The sequence below is a fragment of the Littorina saxatilis genome, linkage group LG9 (genome assembly GCF_037325665.1).
Source record: "Littorina saxatilis isolate snail1 linkage group LG9, US_GU_Lsax_2.0, whole genome shotgun sequence".
In the NCBI taxonomy this organism is placed as follows: Eukaryota; Metazoa; Mollusca; class Gastropoda; order Littorinimorpha; family Littorinidae; genus Littorina; species Littorina saxatilis.
Window position 1 is genome coordinate 13733913 of NC_090253.1, and position 14682 is coordinate 13748594.

General features: G+C 41.7%; 1 protein-coding gene and 1 non-coding gene across 2 annotated transcripts in view; both read left to right on the forward strand.

Moving 5' to 3' along the window:
* Positions 1 to 303: 303 nt before the first annotated feature.
* Trnad-guc (transfer RNA aspartic acid (anticodon GUC)) lies at positions 304 to 375 on the forward strand. Its single transcript has one exon. It is a non-coding gene; the product is annotated as a tRNA-Asp (tRNA).
* A 1381-nt stretch (positions 376 to 1756) lies between these two features.
* LOC138975333 (uncharacterized) overlaps positions 1757 to 14682 on the forward strand; it is a 61085-nt gene continuing 48159 nt past the window's right edge. Inside the window, exons 1-12 of the mRNA XM_070347992.1 lie at positions 1757 to 1951; positions 3599 to 3808; positions 4172 to 4252; positions 4809 to 4961; positions 5917 to 6083; positions 7168 to 7425; positions 8626 to 8891; positions 9669 to 9861; positions 10397 to 10528; positions 11397 to 11736; positions 12421 to 12731; positions 12930 to 13073. Coding sequence (XP_070204093.1) covers positions 3607 to 3808; positions 4172 to 4252; positions 4809 to 4961; positions 5917 to 6083; positions 7168 to 7425; positions 8626 to 8891; positions 9669 to 9861; positions 10397 to 10528; positions 11397 to 11736; positions 12421 to 12731; positions 12930 to 13073 — 2247 coding nt within the window. The 5' untranslated portion in view covers positions 1757 to 1951; positions 3599 to 3606. The remainder of the gene's footprint in view (positions 1952 to 3598; positions 3809 to 4171; positions 4253 to 4808; positions 4962 to 5916; positions 6084 to 7167; positions 7426 to 8625; positions 8892 to 9668; positions 9862 to 10396; positions 10529 to 11396; positions 11737 to 12420; positions 12732 to 12929; positions 13074 to 14682) is intronic.

Sequence of the window (14682 nt, forward strand, 5' to 3'; positions counted from 1 at the left end):
GTTATGAGCCAAACGGCTTTCCATATGACACAGACCATGCACTACCACTACGTAAGTGCACAGACCGAGCAGGCGAGTCCGCTATTCAGTTCTTCACTTCACATGCATTGTAGTCAAGCCTATACAACCATATTCCAACTGCTTGCTTCGTGTGACCTATTTTTTTAGGCTGTCATCATTATCCGAACGAAGACGTGACCGAAAATCGGTAATCAAGCACATGTGCTTGTGTGGAAACATGAATAAAGACGCACTTAAAAAGTAGCGAAATATAGTCATAAAAATCTTCTCTCGTATCACCGCTCCTCGGTAGTATAGTGGTCAGTATCCCCGCCTGTCACGCGGGAGACCGGGGTTCAATTCCCCGCCGGGGAGGTATTTTTTTTCCATCCATGATTTAATTTTCAAATTTTTCATTCTCAGATTTATGCACAAACCCCACAATCAGGTCACAAAGAAATATTTCTTTCCACCCTGCAACCAATCACACTGGCAGTAGCTATTTTTTGCTTAAACGTTTACTCATAAGGCAAAAAAAAAAAATAGGTGTGGTTACGGTAACATAGCCAAAAAAAATAGGGTAGGTAGGTAGGCAATCACTTTTTTTTTTTAAACTTTTTTTTCTAATGTGTACAAATTAAACCTACTTGACAGGGAAATAAGTGTGCGACACGGGCGCTTTCGCTTTCATTGCGTTTTTTGCACTCCTTTTTTATTTATTATTATTTTATTTTTTTTGGACAAATGTAATAAAAAGTTATAGGATCGGCCCCTAAAAATAGGGTAGGTCGGGTTACCGTAACCACACCTATTTTTTTTTTAGGCCTAATGTATTGTGAAGAAATATTAATAGCTATTCAATTTCTCAATGGGTGGTTATTTATTTATTTCATTTTATTTTGTATGCACCATTCATATTTTCAAGTCACAGTAGTAATTTCCAAGGAAAGATTTAGAAAGAAACACAAACATTGCACAGCGAGTGAAACTGTGACAAGTGGACACAAATCAGCCATACCAGGTGGTGTTAGTGTTAAATCACAAGAAAACTATATGTCAAATTTTGTCCAGGCTATCCAGCCCCTATTTGTGTTTATCCTGCATTTCAGCAGGGACCTATATTTAGATAGGTCTATGATTTCAGGTACTCAACATGCAACAGAGAGAGAGAGAGAGGCACTGAGGGAGACAGGGAGAAAAAGAGAGGAAAAGAGAGACTGAGAGCTCGAGAGAGAGAGAGAGAGTGCATCAGTTTCTTCACAGTATGATTGTGTGTGTGTGTGTGTGTGTGTGTGTGTGTGTGTGTGTCAGTGTGTATCACAGCCGGGTGTGTATGTGTGTGTGTTTGTCAGTGTCAGTGTCACTGTGTGTGTGTGCCGGTGTGTGTGTGTGTGTGTGTGTGCCGGTGTGTGTGTGAGGATGTGTCAGTGTGTGCCAGTCACGTCTGTCAGTGTGCATCTCACGGTGTGTGTGTGTGCACGCGCGCCCTTGTCAGTAGAAGTGGGTGGAGCCGCCGAGCCATACTATCCTCCCGCCATACTCCCGCCATTCAGAAGAGACGACAACTAGGTCGCGACTTCAATGACACTCTGGAAGTAGCCTCCCTTGCAGCATTGTATCTAAAATTAGCTCTTTAGCAGACGACACTCGGTGTGGTGGCGGCTTGACTGGTAGAACTGGTTTGGCTCGCTTTTCATTCCGGAGCGGGTTTCATTCTGAATGTCTTTTCTCGCTATTTTTAGGCCAATGTTTCCGTCAGTCTTCGAACCAACAGTCAGGGTGGGTTCGGTCTGGGTTTGGTTTGGTGTAGGGACTAGCCGGCGTGGTCATCTGTGTTTTGGATTTATTTTCTCTATCGTTTGTATCTCCATGCAAAATTTGCAAGGGAGGAGGGGTTGAAACCAAGAAGGATCTCTGTTGATCAAGAGCAGTTAATCTGCTCTCCTAAAAGGTACGTAGCGAAGCATTTTTAGAGCATTTTAGGTGTCTTTGACACACACATTTATTCACGATGTTTTGATATGTTTATTCTTGCATGATAGTTTTGGTACCCAGAAAGATTTACACAGTATAATTGTCTTTGAAGTTGGAATTCAAAACTGTCCCTGCCAATTGTGTATTTATCATTGTAAATTAAACGTTTTGAGTGGGCTGGGTTTGTCATAGCAAAGTTGTGCTAAATAGATCATGAGTAGTCTATATATATTTGACACACAACAATAATTTATCAATGGCCACTTAAAACTGTTCAGACACAATTATTATGTCATCTCTGAGCAAAGCTAGACTGTCATAGTGTCAAAGACTTGTAACTGTCCATGGACTGAGGTGATTGCATGATTGCTGTATTGACTTTGTATCTTTTTTCTTGATGTGCATTTTTGGAATGCTAACTGTTTTTGCTGTTATCAAGTATGAGCATACACATTAGTTAATTTGTTTGCCACACCTTTTGGCTTTTGAATATGTCATGGATCGAAGATTTCAGTTATATTTTTTTCACATATTTTCATTATTGCTGTGTTTAAAGTGATCAGTATCAACATATGTTGGATTGATACACGTACACTTTCAAAATTCCAACACTTTCGTTAGTCTAAAACCATGCAGTGACATTTGAGGTGAACTGTAAATTATATGGCATGGGTGTCTCTTCTATAACTGTCTTTTATATTTGAACACAGAAGATTTTATATAAATATATATATAAGCTAAACAATAAGCTTAATGACCATTAATATCATGCACATTTAAAAAAAAAATAGTTTCATTGGAAAATGGTCAATGCTTATTGTTTAGCTTATATATATCGCAAATAAAGAACATGTTTTTCTGTCAATACTCTAATGTTTGGCTTGCTGGATGATCAACTGGCAGTGTTCCTGTTGAAACTTATCCTATTTTAGTGCTAATGATCAGTGATTCATATTATTCATAATAATATTCACTACATTTATATATTATATGTCCTAATAATTTGTTTCTCCAAATTTGAGTTTAACTCCAGCACCTCATTAGATCTTTGACTCCTTATAAAGTGCAGATCTGCAGTCGAGTAATGAAATTTAAATTTTACTTTGAAATTGATTGAAATGTTGAACATTAGGCAATTAACAAAACAATCTTCATACATGCAACTTAATCTAAACAGGTCAGAGGATGTGTCAAAAGACTACTGCTGCTACAGTGGAACTGTCACCCCCTTTTAAGACTCCCCCCATTTTAAGACCTTGTTCCATCAGACTTTCTGTTGGAAACCTCTGTACATTTACCCCCCATTTTAAGACCTTGTTCCATCAGACTGTAATTCTGTTGGAAACCTCTATTTATTTACCCCCCCATTTTAAGACCTTGTTCCATCAGACTGTAATTCTGTTGGAAACCTCTATTTATTTACCCCCCCATTTTAAGACCTTGTTCCATCAGACTTTCTGTTGGAAACCTCTATACATTTACCCCCCATTTTAAGACCTGATTTTCTCTTATTTTTGGAGGTCTTAAAGGGGGGTTCCCCTGTAGTAGAAGTGCTTGGAAGCCCAAAATGAACAATGGACATTTAAGAGAAGTATTTTCATAACTGGCATGTATTGTTTAACAGGTGAGAAGATGTGGCAAGGACTACCACTGCTGGTCGTTTTGTGCTGGGTGCCAGACTTGTCCCAGACTCTGACGTTCCGACGAGAGACTTGTGATGCCAGCCGAAAACACGTCAGCGTCCAGACAAACGGGGCCAATGTCCTGCTGGGCGGACTGTTTGACATCCGAGAGCCAGGGACCGGTGGCACTGGATGTGGCTTGCCTAGCACTGGTAAGTGTGTGGCGTTAAAAATCAGGCCTAGGGAAGCCTCTGTTTAAAATTTGTCAGACACACTTAACTGTACAAATATCCAGCATCTAAAGAGTCATGGTTACACAAACGAAATGAGTGTATCATGCATTTGAGTGATGTTCTGTGATCGAGGTACTTTCTTTCCCAGCGGTGTTGTCTAAATAGAAAATGCAGTGCTGTCTAAATAGCAAATGCATCACTACAGAAAGAAACAGCTTACACTCATAGACTCATACCCTATCTTTGAAATCTTTCATATCTCAAAAGTTTCACAGCTGTTTTTCTCTTACATACAGTACTAATTTATGATATTAAAATTGTTGCCTTCCTTTTTTCTTTCAGAATTGATGCAGGTATACGAAGCTGCTCGATGGACAATATCAGAGCTCAACCGGAACAACTATGTCACTGGAGTGAAGTTTGGTAAGTTCACTTCATTTTGTCTCCTGTATGTTACGCTTAACGAGTTGAAAGCCATTGTTACACCTGAAAGGCGGCCAGAAGAACAACAAGAGACCAAAGGAAGCGGATGACAACGGTTGAGGCTCTATGTTCCACTAGCAGCGAAGACGATTATGCGATGTTATCGTTCAACTTTTTCACTCAACTTGGCGCAAGGCAGACCAGTCCGACATGCTAAACAGAACACTGATTTATTCTGACCCAGTCCAAGGAAGTGTTCTTACTTCACAGTGTCACAACAACTTAACTTTTGCCTTTTGCTGTTGCATTTGACCATCCCAAGAGTTCTCTTTGCCTCGTGCTGCAAGCAACTAGCTGCTCCAACAAGAAAAGTCACTGAAAGAATTGAAGCACATTTTGTTGAATGATTCGGGAGGGCTACATCTAAAAGGTTTGAAGAGTCAAATCCCACTCGTAATGATAATGAGGATTAGTAGACATGATAATGATAATAACAAATATGAGTAACAGTGATTAAAAATACGGTTGTTCAATTGTTGTGCATGTCTCTCTCCAGGTATGGAGGCATACGACAGCTGTACCTTGGCGGCAAACGCGTTAGCTGGGGTGCAGGACTTCTATCCTCAGGTTGTTGGTCGAGAAGGCACTAACAGTAACAGCAGTCGTGGCACCTACTGCAGTCAAACCTCACCCACTGTCTATAAACTAGGTAGGCATAACTTTGATACTGTGAACATGAGAGTGTGTGTGTGTGTATGTAAGTGTGTGTGTGTGTTCAAGTGTGTGTGTGTGTGTGTACATGAGTGTGTGAACTTGTTTCTACACTTCTATGTAAACGTGCGTGTGTGTGTGCGTGTGTTTGTTCAAGTGTGTGCATGCGAGTGTGTGAACTTGTTTCTACCATGTGAACATGAGAGTGTGTGTGTGCTTGTGCATGTGTATATGTTCCAGTGTGTGCATGAGTGTGTCAACTTGTTTCTACCCTGTGTCATGAGAGTGTGTGATGTGTGTGCTTGTGGATGTGTATGTTGAAGTGTGTGCATGAGTGTGTGAACTTGTTTCTACCATGTGAACATGAGAGTGTGTGTGTGCTTGTGCATGTGTATATATGTTCAAGTGTATGCATGAGTGTGTGAACTTTGTTCTAACATGTGAACATGAGTGAGTGATGCATGCGTGTGTGCTTGTGCGTGTGTATATGTTCAAGTGTATGCATGAGTGTGTGAACTTTGTTTTACCCATGTTTGATGCTTCTTGTTTGTTTTGTCAGAGGAATGCTGCGATAGTTCTATTTTCATAATAGGACAACTTTTTGACGTGTCTATTCATATCATGGACAATTTGCCAGTTTCGTACCAAAAGGTCTCTTTGAAGGTGTCTTGCATTGCAGTTATCACTGCAGCTTAAGCACTCAGATCAATAAATACAGTGATACCTGTCATGACAGGACACCTTCTAGTAAAGGACACCTTCAATTGTCCATTTGTCTATCAACTCAACAATAATACTTAAACCTTTCGTGTTATGGGGACGCTTTGGGCTGTTTCCAAGGGTGGTCTCTAATCACAGGCACCACAGTAAGAACTTTGTTTAAAAAGCATGAATTACAACTTTCAAGAAAGATTTTTTCCTCCAAGATTCATTCACGACTGCCCTTGTTTCAGGTCTGCTCGGTCCTATGCAGAGCAGCATATCATTGATGGTTGGAGAACTTGCGCCAAATATCCCAGCATCGGTTGTCTCTATGCGATCTTCATCTCCTCTGCTTAGCAACAAGAACAAGTACCCAACCTTCCTGAGAACTGACCAGTCTGCTTCTGTTTTTGCCAGGGTATGAAATTGATTGCTCCTGTGTTTGTTTCTTTGTTTGTTTGTTGCCACTGTTCATCTGTCATAGGTTTTTGTGTGTGATACATTGCCAGTTACTTATTTACTTACTGCCCATTATGCCGGTTGGCATGAAGGGCAGCATTACATTGCCAATCCAGCATGTTTTCTTCTTAGGAATAATTAATCACTGCACAATGTTTTTGATGTTTTGTCTTTTTCCTTTTCTTATGTTGTTCTTTTGTAGTCAGATATTTCTATTCACCGGTCCACACAAAAATCAGCCCGTAAAGTGAATTGTTCTGTTCTGTCATACTTTGTTTTGTACATTCCCGTTTTTATCATTTGGTTTATTTTGTTGTAGCTCACGATCTCCTACATTTTCAGGGATTAAACTAGAAAATTACAGTTCATACTAAGCATATAAATGGATTTCTAATGGTATAGTTGCACTCAGTTGACCACGCATTTTATTCTTGCTTCTGGTATTTTGAGATTTCAGCTGACTAACTTAAGCATCTGAATATGCAGTTTTTGATCAAGTTTAACTATAGCTGCTGATTTGTTCTCATTATAGCCATTACAGTGGTACCTCTGATTAAAGGGATGCCCTTGGGCCCATCCAAAGTGTCCAGGGCAATAATGCAGCTGTACTTTCATAACAGGTTCATTTTGATAAAGTTTTTTATTTTTTCTCTTTTTTTTGTTCTTTCTCTTCTTTTTTTATTTATTTTTTATTTTTATTTATTTATTTTTTAATTTTTAAAGATGTTTTTTATTGTTTTGATTGGTTACTTGTCGGTTGTTTTGCGTCTGTATGTGTGTTTTTTTTCTTCTTTTTTTTTCTCCTCTTTCCTCTCTTCTCCTGCTTGTCCCGACGCTTGTTCCTTCTCCCAGTATGCTCATTTTGATCAAGTTAATAAACACAGGAACAGCAGAAAGTGCATGTCCTTTATTCTGAGGTGTCCCCTATCAGAGGATGGAGTCCCAGGTACCAGTGTATTATATTGTATTTTCTTGAGTTCTATCCCACGTTCAGTCAGGTGGTTACATAACGCCATGTGCTCTTGTCTTGCATTTTGTAACAGGCTGTGACCAAGTTCTTTGATGAACTGGATTGGAAGAAGATCGTCATTGTCTACAGTGATAACGCCTATGGTACCGGCGGCTACATGGAGGTGCTCGGTGCAGCGAGCGCGGCAGGAATCTGCGTCAGTGGTGTCATTGCAGTGCCACATGTCGGCAGTGTCAGTGAATATGAAGAGAAGCTGCGTGGCATTGGCTCATACGGTGCCACTGCTGCTTTGTTCTATGGAAATCCCTCGGATGCTCTAACTCTTCTGCAGGTAAAAAGCAAAACTCAGTGGAACTATATCAGTACAGTGGAACCCCCCTTTTAAGACCTTGTAAAAACTCTGAGAAAATCAGGTCTTAAAAAGGGGGTACATTTACAGAGGTTATAAACAGAAAATGTGAAAAAAAACAAGATCTTAAAAGAGAGGAAGTCTTAAATTGGGGGGCATTATAAACAGACTCTGACAAATGTCACATCACATGGCACATAGACATGTATTCAGGCCACACCCACTGTCAACTCTCTATCTTAAATCCCAGAAAAAATGGGATCCCACTGAATGGGTGTGTGGGGTCTGGTACAGTGGAATCCCCCTTTTAAGACCTCCAAAAATCTGAAAAAAAGCAGGTCTTAAAAAGGAGGGAGTCTTAAAATGGGGGTACATTTACAGAGGTTGTGAAAAGAAAGTCTAAGAAAACAGGGTCTTAAAAGGGAGGGAGTCTTAAAATGGGGGTTCCACTGTAATTACACACCCACATTTTTTTTCTCTCTACCATTTTCTGTTTTATTTATTTAAACAAAGTTCTTTATGTAAACTGTGTCTATGTGGAGAGTGTATGATGTGTGTGCGCATGCATGCATGTGTCTGCGTACATGCATCCACTTGTGAGTGGTACATGTGAGTGCGTGCCTGCGTGAGAGTGTGTGCATGAATTCCTGTGTTAACTGTGTCTATGTGGACAGTGTATGTGGTTTGTGTGTGCATGCATGCATGCATATGTGACAGGGAGACTACTGCGTCACCCTTCACAGCAGACTCTGCAGTTGTCTGCTGTGGAAGAGCGCGAGCTATTTATAGCTCGACGCCTCTATTCTATGTCGCTGTTACCTGTGAATTGTAGAGTTCTGTTTGTGATAGGGTCCGGCTGCTGCTGTCTCCTTGTATGTTCTTGGGAACCTTTGCATACCCTTAACAGTTTTTATAGGGCTATTAATTTACCTCTAAAATTCTCAACCCTGTTTGAATGGCTTTGCCTACAAAGGAGTGATTGTTGTGTTTCGGCAGTCGGTTACATATATCTCTGCCTACCTGCATGTATACGTGTCTGTGTGTGCACGTGAGAGTGTGAGCATGAATATGCATACATCTGTATGCGCTTATCGACCTTCGTCGTGAACTATGACTTGGAAACCCGTTATAGTCTTCCACAACTTTCTTACCATGTGTTTGACATTTTTTCCTACACCTCAGGCTCTTCAAAGCCTTCAGGGACAGACGGCCGTGCGTGATATCAAGTGGCTGTTCGGACAACTCGATATTGAGGGGGATTTCTCAGCATATACCGCAGCACAGGGCGCTATAGTTGCCCAACCTACCAGCTCCGTCATCAATGGCTTCAAAAGCTACTACACGGGACTCAACGTAGGCTCCCCACCCGCTGAAAACCCGTGGCTTCAAGACTGGTTCATGAAGAAGAATCGTTGCAGGCTCTCTGGTGTGAGCTACGCCCCATTCAAGTGAGTAGTACAGACTAGAACCCTCCTTTTAACAAACCCATCTTTAAGGCTTCCACCCTTTTTGAGACCTTGTTTTCTCAAGATGTTTTTTTCATAAACTCTGTAAATTTACCTTCATTTTAAGACTTCCTCCTTTTTAAGACCTAATTTTCTCACATTATTTAGGTCTTGATAAGGGGGTTCCTCTGTTGAGCGGATTCCTCATTTTAAAAACCACAAGGGCGGGGATGTAGCTCAGTCGGTAGCGCGCTGGATTTGTATCCAGTTGGCCGCTGTCAGCGTGAGTTCGTCCCCACGTTCGGCGAGAGATTTATTTCTCAGAGTCAACTTTGTGTGCAGACTCTCCTCGGTGTCCGAACACCCCCGTGTGTACACGCAAGCACAAGACCAAGTGCGCACGAAAAAGATCCTGTAATCCATGTCGGAGTTCGGTGGGTTATAGAAACACGAAAATATCCAGCATGCTTCCTCCGAAAGCGGCGTATGGCTGCCTAAATGGCGGGGTAAAAACGGTCATACACGTAAAAGCCATGGGAGTTTCAGCCCATGAACGAACAAACAAACAAAAAACCACATCTTTAAGACTTCCCCCTTTTTGATACCTTTTTTTCTGAAAAATTTTCTTCATAACCTCTGTAAATATGCCTCCATTTTAAGACTAATCCTTCTTTTTGATACCTGATTTTCTTGAGATTTATGTGAATGTCTGTGTGCATCTGTGTGTCAAGTCTTTATTTTTGCTTGTGCTGATCACCCTTTACTTTTTTGTTTCAACAGTACCTATGCCTTCTGCACTTCATCTACTATAAACCCGGATAATTTCAAGCAGAGTTACTACGTGGAACGGACAATTCTGGCCATCCTGGCGTATGCTGAAGCCATCAGGACTGTGTGTCCGGGTGCCAATGGAGTGTGCAACCAGCTGTCCAGTATGGAACCGCGTGTCTTCCATGACACCTACCTTAGCAAGGTCAGTGGATAATGAAGACCATTATCATGCAGTGTTGTTCACAGACTCTCAGAACAATAGCTCCATAGATTTCCCCAGGTTTTTTTAAAGAACTGGTGTCAGGAGGATGATGATGGCGACGACGACAACAATTGACAGTAACTGTGATGACAGTGATGAAGACCGAAGAGAATTATCATAGTTAGTTGAACAAACTTAAACTTAAAAGGCAACTCTCTCTCTCTCTCTCTCTCTCTCTCTCTCTCTCTCTCTCTCTCTCTCTCTCTCTCTCTCTCTCTCATTAATTCTTTTGTTTTCTCATAAGGAGATGGTGTGGGATTTCCTTGATCTTGAACTTTTTATCTTTTATTTTTATTGTGGGCAAGGGTGTGTTTGACTTCATCATTTGGTATTATGATAGGAGAAAAATATTAACTTGGTATGTTCAGACAACCTTTTTTTGAAAACCTTTGTGGTCTAGAGATAAAGCTTTCTTTATTTTGTTAAATATTTCCATTTTGTTTCAACGTTTCACCTTGATTATTGTATGTGTCAGGTGAACCTTAGATATCCGGACGACTTTTTCATTCCTGAGTTCCGACGTCGTCAATTGGCCTTTGATGTAAACGGGGATCCTTTGACTTCCAGCTTTACCTTCTTCAGCTACGTCAACAGCGCTTTTACCCAGGTATAGTAGGATTGCAAGATTGGTCTTTGTGAGTATGCTTCCAGAGGTGGCCAAATCGTCCGCCCGATTGCCAGGGGCGAGTAAAAAAATCCGCCGGGCTAGTAGAAACCGCTTGGCAGCTCGCCCGGCTGGCCGGTGATAATTGAGGTCAAATGCATAACTTTTGATTGTACTATCGAGTTTTAAAGCCATATAAACACTGCAGATGCAGGAACTTCTGTCGACTGCAAAATCATCGCCAAGTTCTATTGAAACAAAAACGAGACTGTTGCCGCTGTTTTAATTGAGTAAAGAAATCTGACACTCATAATTTGTTGTGTGGTATGTACCGGGCCAGCGAAATTTATGGCGGGCTAATGACTTTCTTGAAGTTACTCGCCCGGCTGGCGAGTTAAAATTTTGAGATTTGGCCACCCCTGGTGTGTATATTCGTATGACAGAGACTTAGCAACAGAGTCCAAATAAACTTTAAAGTCTGAAATTTCAAGAGAGTTTCTCTGTGGTAGGTCTCGGCATTTTGTACCTCATCAATAAACAAGAATGGTGAGTTCTTGGAATGGGGTCCTGATTTGGCCTATTATGGTCCGCTGGACCCGAAAAGCAATAGCTAACCAACTAACAAGTTCTTGGAATGTTTAATTTATGCCAAAACAAAACAATGGTGATTGTAACTTTTTGTTTTGTCATAAATAAAACGTTTCAATAAAGTAGCAGTCTTGTCTTTTCATGTTGAATCTTGGCACATTAGCAGTCTATCTGTTGTTGAAAGCAAGAGTTCAAAAGTGAGAGAAAGAAAATTGCACTTTCTCAATTTTCAAGTACTCTGTTTTAAATCTGCAGTGAACGATTTCACTCTGTCTCTTCACAGTTTGCAACGTACGACAACGGCAACCTCGCCATATCCTCCACCCCTACTTTCCCGCGCCCTGGCTCCGCAAACCTGCCAACCACTTCTCTCTGTTCGGCCAACGGCTGCACAAACTGCCTGCAGCCTGCCAGGGGAATCACTCTAGCCTACAAACCGGGCGACATCGTGGTTGCTGCTTTGGTGGACGCTCATGAGCCTGACGGACAAGGGCTGAACTGCGGAGAGGTGATTCCAGACCGTCTCATTGACGCAGTCGCTGTACGTTATGGGACTGACAATGCTGGGACTTTGGGGAGCCGTGGCGTTTCCGTGGGATACCTGATTGTGGATGTCTGTCCAGGTGAGCGGAAAGTAGCAGTGGGTGAAAGCTTTGCTGCTGTACAGTCAAACCCCCATTTTAAGACCTCCACAAATTTGAGAAAATTAGGTCTTAAAAAGGAGGGTTTCTTAAATTGGGGGTAAATTTAACAGAGGTTATGAACAGGAGGTCTGAGAAAACAGAATCTTAAAAAGGCGGGAATCTTAAATTGGGGGGGGGGGGGGGGGTCGGGTCTTAAAGGGGGGATTCCACTGCACAAGAAATCAGTTATTGGTTGAATGCACAATCTATTGAAAGAGAAGGTGGGATAGGGATATCTCATACGTTCTAACATTTGTTAAGCACAGATCACGTTTCCTTCAAAGTGAACACTTCACTTTACACAATAAAAGGGCGCTCTCTCTCTCTCTCTCTCTCTCTCTCTCTCTCTCTCTCTCTCTCTCTCTCTCTCTCTCTCTCTCTCTCTCTCTCTCTCTCTCTCTCTCTCTCTCTCTCTCTCTCTCTCTCTCTCTCTCTGTGTGAGCATGACCGAGGATTGGGGTAGCACGCACCTGAAACCGCTCCCACTGAAGAGGCAGTAAATTGTTAATTACTACAAGATTACGGTTTCAACAAAGGATACATCTTGATGCAGAACAGATGTCTTCAAGATCACCGCATCAGAAAAACTTATCAGCCCTGAATCTTTCTTCCCTTCTTATCCAGGCCTGACGGCAGCACAGAGCTTCCTCACCAACCTACTGGGAGGCTACAAGCTGTACACCGATGCCAACGGCAACATCATCAGCACCAGCAACATCGTGACATTCCTCGACATGACCCGCGAGGACACCGCCTGGAAGATTGCGCCCATTCTGTCGTCAGTGGGTATGCCGCAGATCCGCGTGGCATCGACGAGTAAGATGCTGCTGCGTAACCCGGAGTATCCGCTCGTAGTCTCGGCTGTGCCGTCTGAGGAAACTGTGCAGCTGGCTATTGTACAGATGCTGTCTGTGCTGAAATGGAACTACGTACAGGTGTGTGTTTTGATTTGTGTTAATGATGTCTGACTTTTTCTCTCAGTGTGTCAGTGTGTGTGCGGTGTGTGTGAAAATCATCACTTATAAATAAAATTTGAAAATAAGAATGGACAACTGACAGTCTTTTCATGTTTCCTGTTTTAATCTCCTAAAATTACTGTATTGAACTAACATCCATTTTCTGCTGTTTTATAGATTATATCAGAGGCCGAAGGAAGCTACTACAGAGCTGCAGAGAACTTCAGACGGCTGGCCAGTCGCATGAAGATCTGTGTGGCCATGTGGTCTACTTTTGGTATGGACCCTGTTGCCACTGTCAATCGCCTACGAGACGTTCAGGTAGGTTTAGATTAGATTTTTGTTTTAAGTTATTGTTTGATATATATGTGGTTGGCTGCAGTTGTTGGCATGATTTTCTCTCCAGGGAAAGTGTTTTTTTTTCTCCCCTTTTAGACATGAAAGTAGTATGTATTGATTTGGTTCTCCTGATTCTCTCTGTCTGTTTCTCGGTCTGTTTTTAATTTCTCAGCCCCCCCCCCCCCCCTGACAGAGGCATATGACTGCCTGAATGGCAGGGTAAAAACGGTCATACACGTAAAAATCCACTCGTGCAAACATGAATGAACCTTGGAGGTTCAGCCCCTGAATGAACAAGAAGAAGAATTTCTTCTTCTTCTTCTTCTTCTGCGTTCGTGGGCTGAAACTCCCACGTACACTCGAGGTTTTTTTTGCACGAGTGGAATTTTACGTGTATGATCGTTTTTTACCCCGCCATTTAGGCAGCCATACACCGTTTTCGGAGGAAGCATGCTGGGTATTTTCGTGTTTCTATAACCCACCCAACTCGGACATGGATTACAGGATCTTTTTCATGCGCACTTGGTCTTGTGCTTGCGTGTACACACGGGGGTGTTCGGACACCGAGGAGAGTCTGCACACAAAGTTGACTCTGAGAAATAAATCTCCCCCCCCCCGAACGTGGGGACGAACTCACGCTGACAGCGGCCAACTGGATACAAATCCAGCGCGCTACCGACTGAGCTACATCCCCGCCCAGAAGAATTTCTCAGCAATGAAAAATTAAGAAAGAAAAATAACGGTGTGCGGAAAAAAAAAGATAGGTAGCCGTTTACTAACTGGTCTCTTTTTACATTTGGTCAAGTTTTGACTGAATGTTTTAACGTAGAGGGGTGAATCGAGACGAGGGTCGTGGTGTATGTGTGTCTGTGTGTGTGTCTGTGTCTGTGTCTGTGTGTCTGTGTGTGTGTGTGTGTGTGTGTGTGTGTGTGTGTGTGTGTGTGTGTGTGTGTGTGTGTGTGTGTAGAGCGATTCAGAGAAAACTACTGGACCGATCTTCATGAAACTTGACATGAGAGATCCTGACTTTTTTTTTGTTTTGTTTTGTTTATAAATGTCTTTGATGACGTCATATCTGGCTTTTTGTGAAAGTTGAGGCGGCACTGTCACCCTCTCATTTTTAAACCAAATTGGTTGAAATTTTGGTCAGGTAATCTTTGACGAAGCCCGGACTTTGGTATTGCATTTCAGCTTGGAGGCTTACAAATTAATTAATGAGTTTGCTCATTAAAGTTGTCATTAAAATCGATTTTTCACAAACCGATTTAAAATTGATTGCATCGTATTCTTCATTCTGAATCTAAAAATATATACATATGTCATGTTTACTCTTAAAATGTGATCACAATTAACAAAAATAGATTAATTAGTCTTACGATTCAAATTTAAGAAATCGATCCAAAAATGATTTCATCTTATTCTTTATCATTTCCTGATTCCATAAACATATAGATATGATAGGTTGTATTCAAAACAAGCTCAGAAAGTTAACAAGAATACAGAAAAGCGCGCTTTCCTGCTTAGCACAATACGCTACCGCGCTATTCTGGCGTGTTAATTTCACTGCGTTTTGCACGTGGGAGGTGAGTGA